This window comes from Pleurodeles waltl, chromosome 12, assembly GCF_031143425.1.
Source record: "Pleurodeles waltl isolate 20211129_DDA chromosome 12, aPleWal1.hap1.20221129, whole genome shotgun sequence".
Taxonomy (NCBI): domain Eukaryota; kingdom Metazoa; phylum Chordata; class Amphibia; order Caudata; family Salamandridae; genus Pleurodeles; species Pleurodeles waltl.
Genome location: NC_090451.1, coordinates 246,535,018 through 246,559,365, shown reverse-complemented (window position 1 = coordinate 246,559,365; position 24,348 = coordinate 246,535,018). Strand labels below are relative to the sequence as shown.

Genomic DNA, 24,348 nt, shown 5'->3' with positions numbered 1-24,348 from the left:
CCAGTGCAGTCTTCACCAATGCACTCTACACCACTTTACTCAAAACCAATGCACTCTATACCAGTACAGTCTACGCCAATCTACTTTGCACCACTGTACTCTATGCACCTTCACTCTAGACCATCCAACTCCACTCTATGACACTTCACTCTGATATTAAACTCCATGATACTAGACTCTGACACCCTGTTCCATTAAACTAACACTTTATCCACTCTAACTCCCTACACAACTCCCTATACGCTACTCCATTCCACTTTACTCCACTCTATGCCACTCCACACCACTCTATGCCACTTCCCTCTACGATACTCTACTCAACGCCACTGCACATCCCTGTATGCCACTCTACGATACAACAATGTACTATGCTCAACAACACTCTACCCAACTTTCTCTATGCCAGTTCACGTTACTTTACTTCACTCTACTCCAGTTCACTCTTCTTTGTGCCTTTCCACTACACAACACTCTGCCACTTCACTCTATTACACTGTGACACTACTCCACTCTACTACAACTTTATGGCATTGGCACTTGATTAGAGATTCAGATCTCCGTTGATTGCCTTCTCACTCATGAGACGCGAGTCAGATTTATCTTTGCCGTTTTGGTTACAAGCACTCTGTAACCCTTTTAACTCAAGCTTTACGAAGGCTTAGGATGATCCTGATACTTGTCTAGGGGAACAAAATATCGTCGGCCAGAGTACCTTCACTTGAATTTGTGATATTGTACATAAGTTGGCATAAGCATAGGTACTGTGAGCTAATGACTTCTTGATTCACTATTTGAGTCATTCATGTAAAAGTCGGTGTATAAAAGCTTGTAAATCATTATTGTGGATGCTAACCTTGTAGGAAAGTAGCCTCTTTCTAGCTTGGTTACCCCCACATTTGCCTGTTTGTCAGTGTGTTTGAGTGTGTCTCCTGGGATCCTGCTAATCAGGACCCCAGTAGTTATGCTCTCTCCCTTAACTTATGATTGTTGCATATTGGTAACCCAGTATTTCACCCAAAATTGGCATACTGGTGCCCCCTTATAAGTCCCTAGAATATGGTACTTAGGTACCCAGGGCATTGTGGTTCCAGGGGATCCCTATGGGCTGCAGCATTTCTTTTGCCACCCATAGGGAGCCCATGCAAAGGCTTCTGCAGGACTTCCATTGCAGTCTGCGTGAAAAGGTGCATGTACCCTTTCACTGCCAGTTACACTGCACCAGGTCACTTATAAGCCACCCCTATAGCAGGCCCTCCAGCCCTGAGGGCAGGATGCAGAGTACCTATAAGTGAGGGCACCTCTGCACTAGCAGAGGTGCCCCCACGACCTCCAGGACCATTTTCCCCAGACTTTGTGAGTGCGGGGATGCCATTTTACACGTGTACTGGAAATAGGTCACTACCTATGTCCAGCTACATAATGGTAACTCCGAACATAGGTATGTTTGGTATCAAACATGTTGGAATCATACCCCAAGGCTCTTGCGAGCATTGGTTGTATGATTTCATGCACTGTGGGGGCTCCTTAGAGGACCCCCAGTATTGCCATTCCAGCCTTCTGAGGTTTTCCAGGCAGCCCCAGCTGCTGCCACCTCTCAGACAGGTTTCTGCCCTCCTGTTGCTTGAGAAGCTCAAGCCCAGGAAGGCAGAACAAAGGATTTCCTTTGGGAGAGGGGTGTTACATCCTCTCCCTTTGGAAATAGGTGTTACAGGTTTGGGAGGGGTATTGTCCTTCCCCAGGCCACTGGAAATGCTTTGAAGGGTACATTTGGTGCCCTCCTTGCATAATCCAGTCTACACCGGTTCTGGTACCCCCAGTCCCTGCTCTGGTACAAAACTGGACAAAGGAAAGGGGAGTGACCACTCCCCTGTCCATCACCACCCCAGGTGTGGTGCTCAGAGCTCCTCCAGAGGGTACCTGGGTTTTGCCATCTCGGGTCCTAAGTTGGCAGGGAACTCTGGGAGCATCTGAGTGGCCAGTGCCAGCAGGTGGCGTCAGAGCCATCCCCTGATAGGTGGTTACCTGTTTAGCTGTCCAATCCCCCTTTCAGGGCTATTTAGGGTCTCTCCTTTGGGAGGTTCTTCAGATTCGGATTGCAAGACTCCAGCAGGAATCCTCTGCATCCTTTACTTCACCTTCTCATAGAAGAAACTGCATCTGGACCCTCCAGGAACTCCACAAGCTGCAACAAAGAAGCAAAGACGACTTCTGCAACATTGTATCTTCAGCTCTTGCCAGCAAATGCAACTGTGTACCGGTTATTCATCCTCAGAGGACAGCCTGTGTTCAGCCTGCACTAGAAGAATGAAGGAATCTCCCTTGGAGTGAAGGAGTCACTCCCCTGCTTCAGCAGGCACCTCTCTGCAATGACGACCATCTGGGTGGGTCCCCTCTCCTGACTAGTTGCATGGATTCTGCATCACGGGTGGTGGACTGAAGTGGTCCTGCTGGTCCTGACGTCCTACTGTCCAACTTTGGTGGAGGTAAGAGCTTGCCTTCCCCACGCAAAACAGTACCCCTGTGCACCACGTGTTTTTCAGTTGCCAAGGCTTGTTGGCATCCTTCTACGAAATTCTTTGTGCACAATGTAGCTCCAGCCCCCAGCACTCCTTCCTGCGATCCACAGCTTCCTGAGTGGTTCTCTGGCGGTGTGGGATCCTTTGTTTTTGTGCTGCGTGGGCCTCCTTTTGCAACTCATTTGTCCCCGTGCTGGGGGACTCCTGTGTGCTGTGCCTGGTCTTCTGTGGGCTCTCTGAGCAGCTGAGAGCCCCCTCTGAGTCCACCAGGTCCCTCCTGGTCCCGGGCAGTGCTATTTTCCGCTAACCGTGAGCTTTGTGTGTGCCAAGGCTTGTTGGTTGAATCCAGCGACGCAAACCAGACTGCAATCATCCATCGGTGTGGGATATCATCTGCACCAACCAGGAACCCGCATCCGTCTTCTTAGGTGCAGTACTGACTGTTGTTCTTCACCAGTGATTCTTCTTTTGCACCTTGATTCAGGTTAGCAGGGGCTCCTGTCCTCCCTGGACTCTTCTGTGCTTCTTGGACTTGGTCCCATTCTTCCACAGGTCTTTAGGTCCGGGAATCCACCCTTTGTGTCTTGCAGTCTCTTCTGGTTCTTGCAATATCTTCTTTCTCGTGTTCTTGTGTGTTCTAGGAAAGTTACTGTGATTTACTTCTGCTTTCTTGGGCTCTGAGGTGGGTTCTATTACTTACCTTTGGTGTTTTCTAATACTCCCAGCGCCCCTCTACACACCACACTTGCCTAGGTGGGAACCCAACTTTTGCATTCCACTTTCTTAGTATATGGTTTGTTTTTCCCCCATAGGCCCATTTCTAACCATTGTGATTTTCACTAATTGCACTGTTTTCTAACTGTTTTTATTGCTATTGCTACATACTAGTGTATATAATTGGTGTATTACTTACCTCCTAAGGGAGTATAGTCTATGGTATTTTTGGCATTTGTGTCACTAAAATAAAGTACCTTTATTTTTGTAACACGGAGTATTTTCTTTCATGTGTGTGAGTATTGTGTGACTACATTGGTATTGCATGAGCTTTGCATGTCTTCTAGATAAGCCTTGGTTGCTCATCTACAGCTACCCCTAGAGAGCCTGGCTTCTAGACACTGCCTACACTACACTAATAAGGGATAACTGGACCTGGTATAAGGTTTAAGTACCATAGGTACCTACTACAAACCAGGCCAGCCTCCTCCGAACCACTGTACTATATAGGTTACTTTTTACATTTTTCTTGTAATTGGTGACATTGGTTCATCCAGATAACTTGTGTAATGCCTGCTTACCAGTCTTTCTCGATTTCCTCTGTTGATGTTTTCCCACTATATTTGATCTTTTATATTTTGATTGAATAAATGCATGAAACATTCCATTTACTACTTTAATATCATTGTTTATGGGAGTGGTGTTGCATTTTATTCAAGGGACCCCTCTTCCTTTAAAGTTAGTTTACTGCTCCATTCTAGGACACTCTACTTACTCCATGACACTGCGCCGCACCAGTCGATGACATCATTCTCCTTTATGCCATTAACTTTGAGCCATGCTGAATAGTAGTCTTACTAGTGTACAGCATGGCTAAAACACATTTGCAAAGGCAATCGAACTTGCATAGGCGAGACCTATTGGCTTTGCCAATGCTTGTTTACAAGGTATGAACTTCAAGGGGACTTGCAATATCCTTATGCACGGAGGGGGTATTTTACCCCATATAATACATGGTAACACCGCCACCTTTCCCACAAACCACTTAAAACGTTAGTGCATGGCTTCTGTCATGAGGAGAGTGAAATGAATATAATGGTCAAAACCCTTGTTCCAGGGACGGTCTGGTAATTCCACACCATCCTTACTCCATTATATGTGGTTGACAGTGTTTTGACCATTATATTCATTTCACTCTCCTCATTAGTTTTAACCTTGGCATTCACCCTCTATGGTTGAATAAATGGTTACCCCTAGGTTTTGGGTCCTGAGGCAATTTTAATTATTTTTCCCATTATCTTCCCCCTTTCTCTCCTTCCATTGTTCCTCCCTATCCCTCGATTGGTTGATTTGATAACCCTATCATAGTCATTTTCTGATGTCTTTTCTTTATAATCAGTGAATGTCTTTTGTTTATACGCAGTGACTTGGTGCATCACAAACAGCCAATCCTAAAGAAATTAGTGACTGCAGTTTATACAGAGATTAGAGAATCCAGGTTTATATAGCCCGTGACTCCAAGAGCGTCTTCAGTTGAAATGCTTCTAGTTATGACTGATGTGGAGCTGAGCTGCCCAAGATCACACACAGGAGTAGAAGTGTTACTAGAACTCTGGTTTCCGAGCACAGTTTACAGCTGTTGTACCTAATCGCTTTTGATATCTCCAGTGCGGTTCCAATTGGCATGAGGCGAGGGCCATGATGGGTATGGGGTGCAAAGGGTATGTTCTTCCTTTTTACCCTCCTACCTTTATTTGCTTGGTGCATGAAGATGCAAGGTTAATCAACACGTTATTTTCACATTTGAGATAATTACTTTGTGAATGTAAATAACAATAAAAGATACTTTCAGAATGTGAAAACATGCCTTCCTTTCTCCCTATTGTGTATGTTTATTGGAGCCTGCAGTTCGCAAACAACAAGCGATTTGTATAGGGTTGATTGAAAGTCCCCCAGGCTGTCCCTGTCACCCCCAGAAATGTATTGTCTCCTACGCCCCTGCCCCTCCGTCTTCTCCCTGTACAGTTCTCCAAATAAGCCCCTCTTTTACCAGTTTATACTGACCTGGCTTTTGGCATATATTTAGAAGCTTTGTTTGTCGGTTGGACATCCACATCCGTTTGATATCATAGTTTGAGCAGAGGGTGCTTCTATGTATTAAAAAGGTGGGTGTGCGGTTTTGAATTTAGGTCTTTAAATCTCAATAGTTCCCTTGGTTTGGAAATTAGTTTCTGTGATTGTATATTACGACGTGGAACTATACTAAGAATCCAATACTCCCGTTGAACACTAGTGCCACCTTGTGGTTTTGTCTCGCTTTGCTGGGAAACTGTACGGTTTTATCACACGTTAGGACACGGGTCTTTTGTGTGACAATCTCAGGCATGGCGATAATGCAGGGAAATGTCGAAAATGCATTATTTTAATGCGAGATGCGTGGCACTTGACACAGCTGGTAAAGCTGCATGCTCAAAATGATCATACTTGTGATTAAGGTGGCAGAGAAGGGTTTTATGTGAAATCTTTAATAAAGCAAGTGCAGTCTGGGAACTAAGAACAAAGCTTGTACCTGTCCCTTACTAGTGTTTTTGCAAATATGATTTCAAGATCCGGGAAGAGATCCTGAATCTCAAACTTTTGGCAGCTGCTGCACTAACACACTGCGCTCATTAATTGCCACCTATAACAATACTTGGGTAGGGAGACAAAATGAACAGAGGCATGTTAGGTATTTTCCTAAAATCAAAAACGTTTGGCGTCTCTTTAGATGTCTGAATTGCTACATTTTCGCATCATGTTGCTTCTGTTAACATAAGTTATCATAACAACTTCTCATTTTGTCTTTGCATGTCTTCTGTATGGTTTTGAGAACTGCAGATCCATATCATAATAGACTGTTATAGGTCCTGTTACCGTAAAAAAACACAATAAAGAAAACTCCTGCCTGTGTTACCCACATCCTCGCTACACACATTGAATCGCATTACACTCTTTTACGATAACTACACCAAAGCATATATTAAAGAAGTTGGTTGTAATTAACTTTTGACCCATCTAATTTAGTGATCTTTTTTTTTTGGGGGGTGGGGGGGGGGGCGGGGGCGGGGGGGGAGGTTAGATCTGCAATTATGCACCAAAAGGTGGATTCAGTGGCAAATGTGACACTACAATAATGATACTGAAAATGCCATGGCTGCAGAAGCCCATTATTTCAGTGGCCCTGCCCTTATCCTAAGAATTACATCCAACATGCCATCTTTTTAGGGTCGAGCTTGCATCGCATCCGGTTGCGCATGCGTTTCGCTTGCGAGACGCTTTAGGAGTCAGAAAAGGGCTCGGAGCCCCGTTCACGTCAGTTGTCTTTCATTGGTTTATGGGCTTGCCTGTTAAAATCTGCTTTCTTTCATTAGTGGAAGCCATGCATACATCATGCCTTTTCCGGTGGTTAGCCCTCCTCGAGCGCAGTGACCAAGTACTGAAAACATGCAAGGCTTGCAGGTTCCCGTCCGGTTTGTGGACTACTTTTTATCTTTTGTTTGCAGCGTGATCTCGCTTGGCAGAAGTCGAGCACTTTGCATAACATCAACGAGGTTACATAGTTAATTGCACTTTTGCCGGTTACGTGGATAATTGCGCTTTTGCCCATAGGTTTCATTACGAGTAAACTGTAGCAGCGCGATTGCGCTGTTTTTTTTATTTCAATGTTGAAAGAAAAATCCGGTTGGGAGTTTACAACTGGTAATAACTGTAACTCAGAGAAATGCGAGATCCTAGTGCATTGCAAATGCTTGTTTCAAAGGGTGCCTCTCTTAGTCAATGTCCTCCAGGATGCTAGGCCCAGAAACAGACTTTCAAGATTAGCACCCACACTCTCACTCACTTACATTAACTCACTTATTCTCACTCGCACTCATTCGTCCTCACTCAGTCACTTTTGCTCACATGCTCCCTCCTACTCAGTCTCACTCATTTGCACTCAGTTATATTCATTTCACTAATTCTCCCATCACTCACACAATGCTCACAGGTAGTCACACAATCTCACTCACTTATAGTTACTTGCATTCACACATAATCATACACCTCGACACAAACAAATTGATATTGTCACTTTCAGGTACTTGCACTCCCAGTCTCAATCTCATTAATTCATTCATTATTCTCACTTGTTCTCGCTCAGTCACACTCCCTATATCTCACTTTCAGTTATTCTCGCTTACCCCCCCACCCCCCGGTCACCGACTCAATAACACACAAACTCAAGTTCAGAGATACACACGGCCATACAGTCTCAACTGCACACTAAAATTTGAAAGATTATTTTTTTCTTTCGTTGCCTTTGCCGGTCTGCTCCAGCTGCATGTGCTAGATAGATCCTCCTAGCAAGAACACAGCTCACTCCTAACGCCGGTACTGAAGCAGACAACAAAGCTGAAGACCGTGCACGGGCTCCAGCTTTCAGTGTCTCGCTTTTTTACTTCACCTTTTCCTAACTCATCACAGGATAGAGCGAGGTCAGGAGCCTCATCGCAGTACGGGTGGGGGTAGAATGGATTCCCCACCATGCGATGAGTGGGCGAGGTGTCAACCTAATTCTAGTGTAGTACTGGGCACTAATGGGTTGTAGCCTAACGCAATTGCTGCTACTTTAAAAGGTATCACTGCAGGGTGTCACAATTCAGGAGGCACCTGGGCATGGCAGGCCGCTGGCACCAGGCTCGGAATGTGCTTGATGGCTACTGTAGGCACCTCTACCAGCCTGCGCCAGCCAGACAGGAGCACTGCCTCAGACTGCAGAGAGGGACAGCTTTTTTATTTAATATCAATAGCAGGTTATAATTCACTGATGGAAGAATAAAAAATAAAAATATGGGCAGAAAACAAGGGCAGTCGAGCTCCAATGCCTAAAGGGGCGAACAGCCACTTAATCCAAGGGACTCCAGGTCCAGACCAATACAAATTGATGAGGGAATTTGATTTAATAGGTTCTCCCTAACAGGTCACACTAGTTGTATATCTCCGGATCAAGAGCAAGTTATATACACCTCATTTCCCATCTTTATGTCAACAGAAAATTAGATCACACTGCTCAGGTCGGAGATACCTCTCAATACCATCTTAAAACACCTAACCTATGTATAACTAATCTTATTTTTATGTGCCAGTAGCACCCTTTGCCAGATTATTCCCAACCTTTGATCTAGTATCTCAATCCTTGGTTCGGCTTTAAAATTAAGGCTACTCTAGGGATACCACTGGTAGGGCAAATGAGAAAGCCCATCCCTAGCGTAAGGTGGTGGATATTAAAAGTAACAATTTTCAGATACTTGCATTCACAAAATGTGCAACTGGATTTCCTGAGCTTCACAGTCAAACTTGAAAGGAAGCAGACCACAACTCTTGTGCTACACATACATAAAAGATAGGTTATTTCGAAGAGGTTACTTTTATGCAGCTTAAATATAAGGAAACATCTCCAACATGGGTCACAAAGAACTCTAACAAATGTGGATGGCCCCAATAACACAGTGACGAGAACAAGATATCGAGAAACATTGAAAAAATAATAATTCCCCCTGCCATTTCTCCAAGCAACACACTTCAATCGGAAACTGCCTGTGTACAGAAAGTATATAGAGGGGAGTGTTGCAAACCACGGTAGGTCGTGACACTGTGCCAGAGAAGACTCAGCATTTCAGGACAGAAGGTCGTGGGAGGCCAGAGCTGCCAGTATATGATTTTAATAGCACTGCTCAGTGGGAAGGGTGCTTTGCTGAAAACAAAATATGCCCCTCCCGAGGGATGCTCCTTTCTTCATTAAGACAGCTCTTGTATTACATTCTTTGCTAGAACACTCTGGAAATTTGGGTTGAGACTTCAACACAATCCTATGTCTCGAGGAGATTGGAGTGAGGGGATATATCTTTAGACACAACAAAGAAGTCCATTACACTGAATGCTTTAATGAAGAAATTGGCCTGGCTGATGTCTGGGGAAAAAAACATGGTTCTATAATTACATTCACAGACATCCTAGCCCACGACATTCACAGCAGTTTAAAAGGCAACCATGGTACATATACTTTTATATCAAACAGGACAGGCACACAGAAGTCGCATGAATATTCCATAAGGCTTCTCAGTCTCACAACGATACAAATGAAACAGGAAAGTCAAATATTAACCAATTTTCCTAAAATATTTCCAGCCCAACCACTCTTGGAAATAACTGTTGCTATTACTATATGTGAACTACAGGTCTACACTGTTGGGGTATCTGAGAAGATCAGGTCGACTAACTTCGAGAGAGATGTTAAATTAGTCTTCAAAATGTTATATTACATTTCAGGAGTGTCTTCCGGGTCTGCTGAGACACTGAAGGAAAGGGCAGCAACAGAGTTTTAATAGCGCTAAACAAGAGATCCGACCACTCGTTTTAAAATGCTTTGTTGCAAGGGAAGACAGTTCAAAGCAAAACAGAAATCTGCAGAGTACCTCGGTGTACATAGTTCTAAATCGATTCTCTAAACAATTTTATGACCATTTTACATTACTTATCCTTACATTTACAAATAAAGTTTATTTTAGAATTGAGCTCCTCTAAAATATACATGCTGTCAAAAGGACAGCTCCTTTCACTGTACGAAGGGTTACAAAACATGCATGGTCTTGAGAACACAAAAACCTTCACAACAAAACTCTTCTATCTCTTGCAATTGGGGTGAAGGGCTGCCCCTTGCACTACTGAAAACAAGCATATTGTGTCTTTCTCACAGGAGTAGAGGCGTTTTAAGAGATAAAAAGTAATCACAAGCAAAGGACTTGCCCCATCCTGAAAAACTTTTTAAAAAGGCTGTGTTCTATGTTCAGTATTAGCAACGTGGTTTGACACTTGATAATGTTACCTCGATGGAATCAAATGAAGTAAACAGTTACTGCCGCACTGTGGCAAGATGCATTTTATTCAGTTGTTGTACTGCTGCAGAGAGGGACAGATTTACAACCGCTTCCTATTCTGAGCCCCGTTTGTAGACAGTGAGGCACAAAAATAACTTATTTAGCAGCCATATATTCTTCATGTTAAAGTGATACAGTTTAGTCTCTGTTTACCAGCCATCGTACTTACATCTTGCACGAGCGGACTGTTCCAAAACTTGCGCTAAGATGCTGTTTCTCACCTCTGTTTCCCTGAAATAGACACAACAAAAAATAAACACTGAATGTTCATGAAATCAACAAGACATAATGCAGGAGCAGCAATAGATTGTGCTCTACAACATTTAAGGTCACCTATCAGTGAGGTGTAGCCCACGCTTCAAAAGGGTGTATTCTCCATCTTGTCTGTGGAGGTAAATCTTGAAGACAATGTTTTTAGTAAGTTTAAATATACTCAAAGAAATCCCTAAAAAAACTTAGATACAGCATTACTTTAGAAGGAAAACCTGGCCTACTACCTCTGCCCATTTCCCAGCTTCTAATAAGGGTGTCCTACGCAACCTCAAACTCTGTAAAGTAACAATATAATGAAGGCTGATGGTGCTTTCAGTACCAGGCCGCAGAAAGAAATGTCAGAAGAAAACAAGAGACAGTTCCAGCCTATATGCTGATTAAGCCCATTCTTTTGAACCCGAAGGTATGCCCTTTTTTCAGCAGTACCATTTCCCTGGCCAGGCCATAGCATTTATGCAAAATCTGTGTATTGTTAGTTTCCACTGCATCTGCTGCAATGCAGTATTCACTACTCTTTCTATCACTCTCCAGTATCCGGGCCTTTAAGGTCTTACCTCATGCTCCACTGGTCGCAATGATGATTTGCAGTGGGCTACACTGCAACTCAGTTTAAATATCCCAACCAGTCATAATTCTCGTTTTGAATTTATATCATGTTGGCCAATCCCAGGTACCAATCCCATGACATAACTTTTGTGTTGTATGCCAATTTCAGTATTTTAGCTTTTGTCTCGTTTACAATGTCACATTTGACCAAACAGAAGAACTCCGGCCAAGGCCTTATCGTCATGGCATGTCAATTATCACATTCTCGGGGCTGCCTCAATCAACCAGTGATATTTACTTCTCTCTCAGCCGGTCTTTTTAAACCCAGTTTACCACGTAGCTCCTTCTTTCCATCACTATTTATCTCTTTTATTTTAGTCTTCCCTTCTGTGAGAAATAAAATAAAATGTTATATTACTGAGAAAGCAGATAACACTCATTAATCTGTCCATAGAAGTACTACAGGTGCCACACGTATATAGGTCTGTGGGGGATAATAGGGAGCAAGGAAAGATTGGACGCGAAACATGAAGGAGATTGTGAAGTCCTTCGAAGAATGGGGATAGTGTGATCCAAGTGAACACCACATGTACACGGGCCAATGAAGTCTGGCCAGGGACCCGAGTAAATGAAACCCCACCCCAGAAATGGCAGGGGCACACAAGTAAACATGTAAAGAAAGAAAAAAAGAGGCAGAGGCTATGGGGGGTGAGATGTAGCGGAAGACATACAAAAATACAAGGAGAGGAAGCGGTAGTACAGATTAGTAAGGTAAAGGGACTAGGCTATGAGTTGGGATCGCCATATTATGATATGGAAAGCATTATATTATAGCAACGCACGGGTAAGGGGGAGACAGTAGGTTATAAGTAGGAGTAAAAGGTACAGGGTGAGAATGTCAATGTTGAGGTAAAATAAAAATAAAAGAGGGATTGCATCCATTATGTACCTCTACATTCCCATGGTAAGTATAAATTAACTATTCTTAACTCCAGTGCAACCTACCTTGCAATGCAATGGTTAGTTGATGTAGTTTATGGAATAGGTTTATCAAGTGAAATTAGTGATTGTATACCATGCAGATAAGAGTATAATTACTAGTGTTGAACTGGATATAGAGCTGCTAGGAAATAGGAAAGTGTCAAAGTCCTGGGGCAGAGGTGTTCAAGGGCACAGATGTTATGGCATGGTATGAATAAACGTACAAGATATAGAAAAGGCAGAGGTTCTGGGAGTACAAGTATAGGTATTTTAGTAGGTGGGTAGTTTTGGTAGTGGGTAAAGACCGTAGTGGACAGGGATGCTTAGCAGTAAAAGGGTTAAGGCAAGAGTTGAGGAACTAGTGTACAGTTAGCAATAGATGTACAGAGATGTGGAGCTCCTATAGCCCGACATACTGTTTGGAGTCAAGGACTCGTTTTTACGTTAATTTTTCCCTAGAGACAAGTAGGTCTCTTTAGTATAAAAAGTAAACTTCAACAATATGAGGCTATGTATAACGTTCCCAGAATACTCTGTTATTCCATGCAAATGTTTGCAGAAGCTTGAAAGCAAGATTGATTATTCATTGCTTTCAAAAGAAAAAAGGTTTTTAAAAAATGCAACTAGAAAACAATGTTTTGGTAAACTTCTGTGAAATTGTAGGAACCATTTATATGAAGCATCATTTAGTATTACGTGCTGATACATGCTAGCATTTCCAAAAAATATTCATAATAGAAAATCAGTGTAACCATTTTCAACAAGATTACAGGAAAACATGACAACAAGCTTTTGGCAAGGCCAATAGGTCTCACATTCGTCAGCCATTTGGTTTTGTCAATGTATGTCTTGTTTTTACATGTTTTTTGTAAAACGCTATTGTAGAGGGAGCTGCTAGGCCCTCCCCACTATAAAAAACATTTTGCAAAATATATATATATTTTTGGTCTCAAAAAGCACACATTGCCACAGTAGTTCCTGGCACTGACCCAAACCTACTTTGTGTGCTGATATACTCCTTATGAAAGAGCAGAATATTGTCACTCACAGTGAAGCCAGCCGATAGACAGAGAGTGATATAAATTTTAATAAAAGCAAAAAGTCTTGGTTAAAACCAGACTTAATTAGGGGTCCAATTCTAAAAGAAAGTCACAAATGAGCACCCATGTTATATGTCCTTGCAGTAGTGCAGAATAATGTGTCTTTCATGAATTCACAAGAATGTACAGAAGTAGGCCACAAAGTCATTCTCCTGCAAAATATCTGAAGTGCATTTTTTAGTACAAGCAAATATGCAGGAGTAGATTTGTTCATGTGAAAGTCTGCTGAGTGTTTAAAAGTTCACTTCCCCCCCACCCCAACCACTTTTTTTCCCCCACCCCAGAAGATGTTTTACTTCAGTCCTTGTCAGAAGTAGATTTCTAACCTCTCTCAGTAAGGGAATTATTAGAGAAGAGCTGGTGAAAGCCCCTAAAATATGCAAGTCAGTAGGTTTGCACAGACTCAAAACAGTATTCCAACCCTGGAACTCTGGAAGTATTGCTTACCTCTACCCCCCAGCACCAGTATGTAGATCTGCAGAAAGGTGGCAAAATAAGGGGATTGCTAGTAATCAAACCCTACTATAGTATGAACACAGGCATAATCAGAGCTCATATAAGACTGCTGCCATAATTTGTTGCCGCACTACTTGCGCCAAAGTATTATTTATTTATTTAAAACAGCCAAAGCAGGTTTATGAAACATTCTGTTCCACAGACAGAGAGATGTTATTACATTCCATACCCCTGGATGTATTACTAGCTTATAGGCAAGGGCAGGGGTTCTAGGCTTTAGGCAGGAACAGAGGTACTCAAGCACAGTAAGGGTTGCGTTGCTAGTGTGAAGGCAAGGTTAGAGGTAGTGTGGTAAAGGCAAGGGTAGAATCCCTATTGTAGAAGTAGGAATAATTATAGAAGGGTAATCAATATGGGTACAGGAAGAAGGATGTAATGAGGAAGAGAGAAAAGGGAGGGCTGTGGGATTCCTGCCCTCCCATAGATGAAACAAAGAAACAGTACAAGAGAGGACGAAAGACAGGGATTTGGGGTTTCAGACAAACAGGAAACAAGGGCACTAGGTGAACCCAGGAAAGAACACAGAATGCAGAGAATATATTTGATAATCACTAGAATGAACTGGATATCATGGGATGCCATTAGTTTGGAAAAGACTGAGGAACAGCTTCATAGAGAAAGTTTCTCTGAAACAGGTTTCTCAAACTAGGTTTCCCTCCAAAATTACATACAAATGGCACATATGCATGAGCAGATTCAGTAACTATTGACTCTTGTCGCCAGTTTGGTTGGCCGCACGTCCTTGGCTGAGGATGCTGTGATTCGGTGGACAAGAAGGTGGCTGTGTCCTTGAAGAAATCTTATGCTGGGACTCATTTGGCTTTGAGGGCTGGCATTTATGGAACTCATGTTGCACAATCTTTAATGTCAGATCTCAAAGCTTTAAATAGTGCTCTGGATGGGTCCTCGGATTGCTCTGGGCTCATGTCCCTTATTGAACGTCAAGTTGAATTCCTGTCTGATATTTCCTTTGATGTGGTGCGGGCATCGCCTCTGGCGGAGGGGCTTGTGCGTCTGCTCGCTGGAATCTTGTTCTACGGGATTGGAAGACAGATGCTGCACAACGTGCTACTTCACTGCGGCTTCCTTTCCAAGGCATTGTGTTGTTGGGGGCAGAATTGGAGGAGAAATTGCATTAACTTTAAGGAGAAGAAGCATTCTTCTTCTTTGTGGTCCACCTTGGGAGATCGCTGTTTGTTTTGTAAAAATTCTCCAGTTCAGGCTCTCTCCAGACGTCAGTTTGTGAGGTCACAAGGCTGGTTCCCACTGGGTAGGGGCAGGGACAAGAAACACCCCCCCGCCTCCTAAGTCTCGTTCCTGACCATATGACTGTCCCAGGTCCAGGGCAGTTTGCAGCATTTTCTTCCAGCATGGTCTCTCATCTCCTTGGACTTGTGGGTTCAGGAGGTTGTTCGCCATGGTTATCGGATAGAGTTTGACTGTTCCACTTCCGTCTGGGGTGCGTCTCACTCCTTGGTCCTCAGTCCCTGGCAAACGGGAGGTGCTACGACTGGACAGCAGGTTCTTGCTGCAGAAGAAGGCGGTGGTGCCAATCCTGAAGTCGGAGAAGGGTCAAGGTTTCTATTTCATAATCTTCTTGGTTCCAAAACATACAGGGGCTTCAGGCTGGTTTTGGATTTGAAAGCTCTGTACAGGTTTGTCCACCATATCCCCTTCAAGATGGAGACTTTGCAGAGAATCATTCTTCCAGTGCTTCAGGGACATTTTCTGTGCACCCTGGATCTTCAGGATGCTTACTACCATGTTCCAGTGCATCCCTTATCTCATCAATATCTCCTATTCTGTCATTACTAGTTCAGAGTCCTTCCATTTGGCCTCAGGTCTGCTCCACGTGTGTTCACGAAAGTGGTGGCTCCCTGGTGGCCCCCTTGCATCTCCAAGGTGTCCATTTATACCCTTATCTCGACGACTGGTTGATTCCCGCTCCCGCTCCAGCCCAGCTTGTGCAGGACCGTCAGTTGGTTTGTTCCCCTATGCAGCGCCATGGGTTTCTCCTAAACTGGGACAAATGCCAGCTGCCTCAGTATCCGACATTTATTGGGGCATGCTTCCACACAGATCCCAACCAAGTGTTTCTTCCAGTAGCCCAGATGCATGTCTTGCAGTCTCTTGCTCTGGAGTTCCTGTCGCAGGAGTCTGCGCCGGAATGATTATGGCTTTGGTTGTGGGGTCTTTTCGCTGCAGCGGTCTTTATTGTTTCTTGAGCTCGGATCATCTCCGTCCTTTGTGGATTCACCTGCTCTTGTGTTGGGATCCTCAATTTCAACTGTACGACCAGGAAGTTCCTGTCTCCTTGAGGGTTCACAAGGATCTGCATTGGTGGACATTGGGCTCCAATTTGGAGAAAGGAGGTCCTTTGCAGCCCACTTCTCCTGTGGTGCTGACTACTGATGCCAGCTCTTTGGGGTGGGGGCAACAAGTCTTTTCAGGCCCGCTGGTCTCCTCGGGAGAGGAGGCTTTTCTCCAATTGGAGGGAGCTCATGGCTGTCTTCCGGGCCTGCATGGGGTATCGTCATGCTCTCATGGGTCACCACTTGGTAGTTCATTCCGACAACATGGTCACAGGAGCCTACCTCACCAACCGGGTGTGTTGGAGGGGGGGGGGGGGGGGAATTTGGTCCCAGTCTCTCAATCTGGTAGTGCAGCATTTGTTTCCCTGGGACGAGCGCTACCATCAGACCCTGGTTGATGTGCATATGCGGGGGTGGACAATGGGGTAGAGGACTCTCTCGGCACGCGTTTTCCCCCCATTGACAGAGATTTCTCTTTACCAGGAGGCGTTTCTCAGGGTGTGCGGGAGGTCTAGTGTACCCTACCTCGACCTCTTTGCTTCCTGGTTCAATGCTCCGGTTCCTCTTTTCTGTTCTCAGGTTCCTCAGTCAGCGGCGTGGTGAGTGGATGCATTGATGGTACCTTGGCCAGACAGAACGTTGTATGCGTTCCCACCTATCCCCCTCATTCACAGGTTTTTTGCTCGCCTGCTACAAGAGGTTAGGTGTGCGATTCTGGTGGTTCCATTTTGGCCTCAGAGATCTTGGTTCCCGGTTGTCCGGTTGCTGTCAGTTCAGGGTCCTTGGTTTCTTCCTCTGTTCCCCTTCCCTCTATGGTCTGTTCTACCTCTTACTCTCTGGAAGCTTCAGCTTTCGGTCTGGAAGTGGAGAGGGCAAGGGCTGCAGCACAAGGGCATTCCCAGGCATTTAGCGGTGGCCATTCAACAATCTTGTAGGCCATCTACTTTGAAATCCTATGCTTGGTACTGAAGTAATTTTCAGAAATGTGTTCTCCTCTTGGTTTATCTCTAATGGATTGTTCCTTGCCTAGGGTTCTTCAATTTTTGTGGGAAGGTTTTGAGAAGCAACTGTCTGTCTCTACCTTGCATGCTCAGTGGGCAGCTATTAAGGCTTTTTGGGCTCCATGGGGTAATCTTGCAGATTTAGAAGATTTGGTATCTTGTCTATTGAAAGGCTTTTCTCTTTCCCGTCCTCTGGTGAAACCTCTTTTTCCTTTAAGGGATTTAACTCTGGTGCTTCGTTCCTTGGTGTCCTCTCCTTTTGAACCTCTGGAAACCACTGATATTAAGTTTTTAACTTTCAAAGTGGTGTTTTTGGTTGCTATCACCTCAGCTAGGCGTATTGGGGAGTTGAGTGTTTGGATGGCTCGGGAACCCTTTTAGTCATTTTTCGAGGATGGCGTTGTATTGCGTATGGATTCAGCCTTTGTTCCCAAAGTGGTTTCTCAATTCCATTGTTCCCAGGAGATTGTCCTCCCTTCCTTGCAGGTGGGGTCTCCTAGGGCGGGGGATCTGGCATGGTCTATGCTGGATGTGCGTAGGGCTCCTTTGGTCTATCTTGACAGGACTCGCCCTTTACGAAAAACTGACTCTCTTTCTTTCCTTTGGATCCTCTTCTATGGGGGGAAAGGGCGTCCTCTCTTTTCACTGGTTGGTGGCTGAAGCAGGTTCTTGAGCTGGCTTATTCTTTGGCTAGGGTACCTCCTCCCGGAGGCGTGTAGGGTCGCTCTACCAGGAGGTATGGCCCCCTCTTGGGAGGAAATTAAGGGGTCTCCAAGCCTGAGAATTGTCGGGCGGCAACTTGGGTTATTGTCGATACCTTTGTTTCCCCTATTGTCTTCAGAATGTGTTGGGGGATGACCTTAATTTTGTGTTAGGGGTTCTTCAGGCAGTTTGCTCCTAATTTTGGCGTTTTCATTAAATCCCTTTTTGGCCTGTACCTCTTGTTTGCCTCTCTGGTTATTTGATGGTTTTGTCTCAGGCCGTTCTTTAACTGCTTGGGTATTCTCCATTTAGTAATGAAGGGGACGAGGACGGTTGGACCTGGGGTAATGTCTAGTTACTTACCGGTAACCTTCATTACTCCTGGTCCTGTAGTCCTTGTCCTATTCATTACGCCCGTCCTCCCTCCCGTATGGCTTCTGAGACGGGGGTCTTGGTAGTTCAGGAGAAATGCTGGGTAAGTTCATGGTTATGTAAGCCCCGGCGGGGGCGGGTGGGACAGAGCATTCCGCATGTTCTTTTTTCTGTCATGGAGAGATTTCTCTCCATTTAGTAATGAAGGGGACGTTGACTAAAGGAACAGGAGTAATGAAGACTACAGGTAAGTAACTAGACATTTCTAAACATAAAACTAAACATATCATGTGCAGGTGGTTCAGAATGTGTGCAAATGTACGTAAAACACCCTCATTCTTGCAATGTAATAGAGGTAAAAGAAGCCTTCAAGTGCAAATGGACTGGTACAGAAGACAGAAACAAGCACTTACAATGGGCCTCGCATTTGCTCGAGTTAGAGCTATTAGCATTGTAAATTCCTAACTGGACTTTTCTTGCCACTTAAATGAAAAGTGAAATAGTTGACATAAGCGAGCTGATTCAAAGCGCCAAGGCTGCCATGAGCATGAGTGCGATAGAGAGACACAAAAAGAAAAAGAAGTTTGCTCGCAGTCAAATTTATCGGCAATCGTGCAAATATCCATGCAACAGGGGCAGTCTGCAAGGCGGCAACAAACCCATGCCAAGGATGGTCAACGGAAAGCATTTACCAAGGATAAAAAAGGATTTTTGAAAGGCAAGCCCACAAACGGGTGAAGGTGATGGGCATGCGGTGGGTGTGGGTAAAAGCCCACAATACTTACAACAGGTCAAAGCGCGTGTGCACTCGACCGAAAAAATGGTTAAAATGTAACAACATTCCTAAACGTATGCATGTGCATTCCGAACAAATACAATTAAGGAATGCTGGGTACACAATAGAAGTTACAAAGGATTTACTTTTCTCTGGTGCATTGTTAAAGGTTTTGTGAATCAGTTAGGTAGTCCACATATTTAAAAAATGCGTTAATGTTTGCATCCTTTGATTTTATATGTTTGGCCCAAAGCATTTTAAGCCCCCAATCACTGGATGAGATGCGAACTCCTTTGGGGTTTGACTGCACTTGTAAAAGGAGTATGGTGTAGGTACAAAGAGAAGGTGACAAGCATTGGCAATGCCAAAAGATCTGGATTTAAAGGAATGTTGTATGGAAATGAGAAGTATTACAAGTAATTATCATGGAAATGGATATATATTTGTGTGGAAGCAAAGAACTGTAGAATAATACTAGTGTAAGTTAAAGGTTAAAAACAAGACCTAAAATCCATGTGGGTTAACAACTGCCCTCCTCCCATCTGTGCAGCAAGTTATCTAAGGCATTTTCATAGCACTGTGAAGTCATGTGTGTGCCACTGAAAGTTAAAGCAGCTAGATAAATGAACACAATTATCACAGCTGTATGGAGGACGAGAATTGTTTTGTGAAAGCACACAACTTCTGCCCAATCAAAATATGTACTCCTAATTCTCAACATTTGGGCGGAGCCAAAGCCCCTTTCCTGGTGATTCTCAGATAATTGTCTAGTGGCAGTTCAGACCATAAAGATGATCACCGTATGTATCTTGGGAGCCCAGTTAAGTCCAATTCCTGCATAGGAAGACACTCAACTGAAACTGATATGGGGTAAAGATCATCCAACATTTTTTAAGTTACCTCTCAATGTCAAGTTACAGAGAACACTCCTTAGGCAATCACATCCACCTATGCAAGATGATAGAACTGTGGTATTCTGTAGTTGTACCCAATTAACACATTTGTTATTGCAAGAAAAAATTACATTCAACACTTGAAGAACAAACAACATGCAAAAAAAACCTGTAAAAACGCAACTACAGTTTTCTGTATTTCAATTAATAATAACGCTTCTTCTAGGGTCATACCTTTGTTTGTTCTCTTGTTGCTGTGCCTGATCTCCGGAATTGTCCTATAAAACAAGAAACGAGCCCTTACACCTACAGTTAAAAATAACGTGCCTATTTCAGAGGTCATGACAAAAATAGGCATACTGAATTAGTTTGCATTTGTGTAGAATGTATTTGGCTTTCTTGTTAGCTTTTGAAGTAGCTGGACCATTACCACAGACTTTTTCCATATCCTTAAAAAGTCAGAAATAAAACAAGGCATCAAATTTTTAACTGTGGGGTGGCCTCTTTAAAATCAGGATTTCAAGCGTCTGTGCATATACAGATGAGGAAATTGTGATGAGTGCTACATAAAAATACATTCAAACTATTGCACATTATCTTCACGCTTGGATTGTAGGCATTATCAATATAGATTATTTGAAACAGGTTCATACCATGCTTTATATCCAATACTTGTGCCTACTTTGAGCGCTTTCAAAATGGAATTTGTTTTACGATATGTAGAATGACATATTTACAATGTACATTAACAGATAACATGTTCTGCACTTCAACTACTAGAGATCAAGTACTGATGTATAGTTGAGAGAAAAACACTATCAACAGTCTATTATTAAATTGAATTTATGGGCCCCCAACAGGTTTGGTGCACTTCACCCTGCTCGAGTCTGACCACGTGGATTAGGTTGTTGAACTTTGGTGGAAATGAATGCTGTTCAGGGCATCACCCTGGTGGTCTCGTTTGGTCGATGCAGGTTGTGACAAATCCTATCTGAACTGGGAGTGCCCAAGTCTATTCTTGATGGGCCACAGGGTGTGAAAACATTAGATGTCTCTTTCGTTAGCTGGGTCATCTAAGCTGTCTTGAAGTAATTGAGACTGCAGATCAAGGGTATTCTAGACTTGTAAGCAGCGTACTTTAATGCTTTTAAAGTTGCAAAAAGATTGAAGACCAGGTTTAAAATCTTTCATCTTACAACGTAAATATAGGGATTTATGGAGGAATTGTCTGGTGCGGATATTCCCTCTTGGACTCCTTAAATTTCATTCTTTGAAGCCACTGTAGATCTTTTACAAACACCATATATGCTCGATTTTGATTTCAGGTATTGTCTGATCATCACCAGCTGGCCGATTTTAGAATCTGTTTCCACAGTTGCCTTTCAAAGACTATGATGCAGTAATCGCTTTGGGACTGTACCAAGGCACTGCAAATTCGAGCCAGTATGTCACCTAAAGGAACAGGATAACCCTTTCTTGGCATCATGACCTCAGACACTGCTGCAATCTGCGAGAGGAAGGACCCAAAACCAATGCTCTTTTGCTTGCTGTTGTAGTGGTGGTGCTCAATCCCTGCAGCCGTGGGAATAGGAGCTGGATTCAAGAAGGCTGATGGTAACTGTTATGTCTGTGTCATTTGTAAATATTTGCACAACCTTTAAAAAGTGGCCGATATACAGACATTTGTGTACCATTATATGCTGCGCCGGAAAATCAGGCCAACAGATGAACGATTTCCTCCACAGGTGGGCTCTACAGACCCCACTACCAAGAGAACCCAAGGCCCCAACTTCCACCCATGAGAAGGTGCATATTTGCATATGGTGATCCTGCTCCTATATCCTGAAAAGAGACTTTTGAAGCTCAGGCATTTCCTGGTATTCACCTGGGTATTTTCAAGCTATCGATCACTGAAATTGGTTCTGGAATGCTTCTCTGCTGCAGTGCGGTAGGAACACTACAATGTATTCTCTTTTCACGGAGTTCAAGCATACACAACCTCAAAGAATTTGATGACTTGCTATCTTAGGTTCTTTCCAGTTTGGTTTCTCCTCGGAGATCCACTGCAAGAGATATTTGGAGAAATATAATCTCTAAAGGGTTCTTGAGAAAAAAAAAAAATCTTCAAAAAGCCTTCACGTCAACCAAAAACATACTGTTGGGTGACACAACAATCCATTTGATGCTAAGGCAGACAATAAGATGTTGGTATAATTGTTTGAAAGGTAGGCAATAACTTCTTCTAAGAGGCGTCAGATTCCAAAGCTTAAATATCTCATGGAAAGGCTCATAATTACCAAGCGTTTCATGAAGGGGCTGTGAAGAACCAATGCAAGCATTCAAGAGAAGGTTTGCTACCAAGCACCAGGCATTTACACTGTGGTTAACACTATAATAGTATCATAGTGCTTGGTAACTTGGATAGCAGGGCAGGGGAACCAGTGTGCCACCTGAGCATGGAAGGGTACCAGCTCTATTGAGCACAATGATTCCGCAGTGAGTCTTGAGCGTATCAGTGCAGAATTCTGCCGTGTCTCCAACAGACAACAGTTCCTGGAGGCTCAAAAAAAATTTTTCTTGCATCCCGAGGTGAAAATGACACATTCAAACCTGCGTTTGAACGTTGCAGGACAAGGTCGAAAGGTATCACATGGTTCACACATCGGAATTACAAAACAGTGACGGATCCGGGAAAAGTGACAGTCTTTAAGATCCAACTGCCATATGAGAATCACAAGTAAACTGTGACATAGCAAACATTTGACAGTCAGTAGAAACACATTCATAATCAGGAAATCTTGAACTGATGCGCCAGGAAACAAAGGGGACGTAAATCCTGTACCAGAAATGTCTGACAGCGATGAAAAGGTTTAGTGTGGTGACTAAATAACGAAAAGAGAACATGGGTCTTTAGATAGGTATAACCGGAATCAAAGAGAGCCCCCGGGGCACAAGAACGTCTGCGACCTAGTCCCTTACAATAGGTAAAACTACAAAACTATGAGTCATGAACAGCGACGTGGATTTTCTGGTAATTCCAGCGTGGCAACGGTTAAGTATATTGTTTATTTTAGGGAGGAAATTTACCACCATGTTCCATATAAATAGTTGCAGTCCCTTTAAAACGAGAGCATACCCGTTCACTCACCAGCAACTCTTACGCTATGTTGAGAAACTTAGCAACAAAAATAGGCTCCCTCGGATGTGCTTGCTGTGACGTCCTAAGCATTGGAGACTGGGTTGACTGGCGTTTGACATAAGCAGTATCATCGCAGTTTTGGCAAAAATAGCTCTCATGCATCCAACAGCAGACACAGGCTAAGCATACTGATTTTGTTTATAAAGTAGTAAAGCATTCCCCAGCTACATTTTGCGCTTTACCTGATGCAACATCAATTTACAGAGTATCTCCTATTCGGTGTCCAAAATGTAGCAAAACAATGTTTTACTAATTTTGCAAAATGCGAAGTTAATTCCAACAAGATGGGTTTCCTGATACTGTCGGTACGTTGAAAAGAGATTTACAAGAAAAAATATAGTATTTCCTCTAAACAAAAATAAAAGACAACATACTGGGACAATGAACGGGAACTACTATGCACTATCGCATTTGGCAAGACTGCGAGTGGGAAAATGCGGTTACAAAGTGAGCTACCCGGTCTGCTGCCTTATTTGGAAACTCTTAAGGGCCATATCAAACGGCAGGTTTACCAGCTTGCAAAACTATCAAGAATTGGGGGTTATTACTCCACATTGTGCTAGATTACATGCAAATATTGGATCTTTGTAGCCTAATCCAACTGGAGATGTCATCCCAAAATTAGGTTCGACACTCCTGCTCCACCACAGAGTTAACCCCTCCCACACTCCTTACCCCGTGCTTGGCCTGCAGCTCTGACATCCGCTGCTTCCTAATGGCCTCCAGCTCCTCGTCCTCCATTCTCACTTCGGAAGGGAGGCTGTGTGTACTTGGGCAGCGCTACGGCCTTAACAACGAAGCAAAAGCCTCGGCGATGAGCAGCACACGCCTATACACCTTCAGTGGGACTGATATCGCGGAGGCACTCACATGCCGGAAGTTGGGCGACAGCCATGACAAATTGGCGGAAACAAATGCACACGAAAACAATAACCCATCTATAAGAAAGAGAAAATGGACTAACAGAGCAACTTCCCTGCCCGACTCAGGGAGTCTTCCTCTGCTATGCCTGAACTTAACCGCTTGTTGGTAACGGTGAGATACAGCAAGAAAATGCTTACATAGTTTTTTTCAAATGTTTTTCGTTAATTTAAAATGAAAAGGAATCTAATGTATTAAAGATATAGTAATTTAGAACATTAGTCCGGTAACATTTGGCTTATCAATATTACAAATTAAATGTGCTGCTTTATAGAATATCTGAATATGTGTGGATTCCGGAGATTCTTGCGTCGATGATAACGGACGCAAACCGTAAGCTTTCAAATATGGTGTATAGCTTGGAAAAGCACAGCTGATGTGCATCGATAGAACTGGAATAGTCTGTGGTGTCCCCATCTTGTAGTGTATTTCCACAGTAACGTGAAGCCAGCGATTCTATGTCAGGACCGGAGGCTCAGATTATGCTTCTCTTTCCATGCTTTATTTATACACAGCAGCCAATGAACATCATGGAAAAACAAAAACTACATGACCCAATATCAGTCATGAC

General features: G+C 43.5%; 1 protein-coding gene across 1 annotated transcript in view; it reads right to left on the bottom strand.

Annotated features, from left to right (window-relative positions):
- Nucleotides 1-23,729, bottom strand: part of PDCD5 (programmed cell death 5) — a 70,368-nt gene extending 46,639 nt beyond the window's left edge. The window contains exons 1-3 of the mRNA XM_069217664.1: nt 23,532-23,729; nt 19,892-19,935; nt 10,356-10,417 (exon numbers count right to left, since the gene is read on the bottom strand). Coding sequence (XP_069073765.1) covers nt 10,356-10,417; nt 19,892-19,935; nt 23,532-23,597 — 172 coding nt within the window. The 5' untranslated portion in view covers nt 23,598-23,729. The remainder of the gene's footprint in view (nt 1-10,355; nt 10,418-19,891; nt 19,936-23,531) is intronic.
- Between the last annotated feature and the right edge of the window lie 619 nt (nt 23,730-24,348).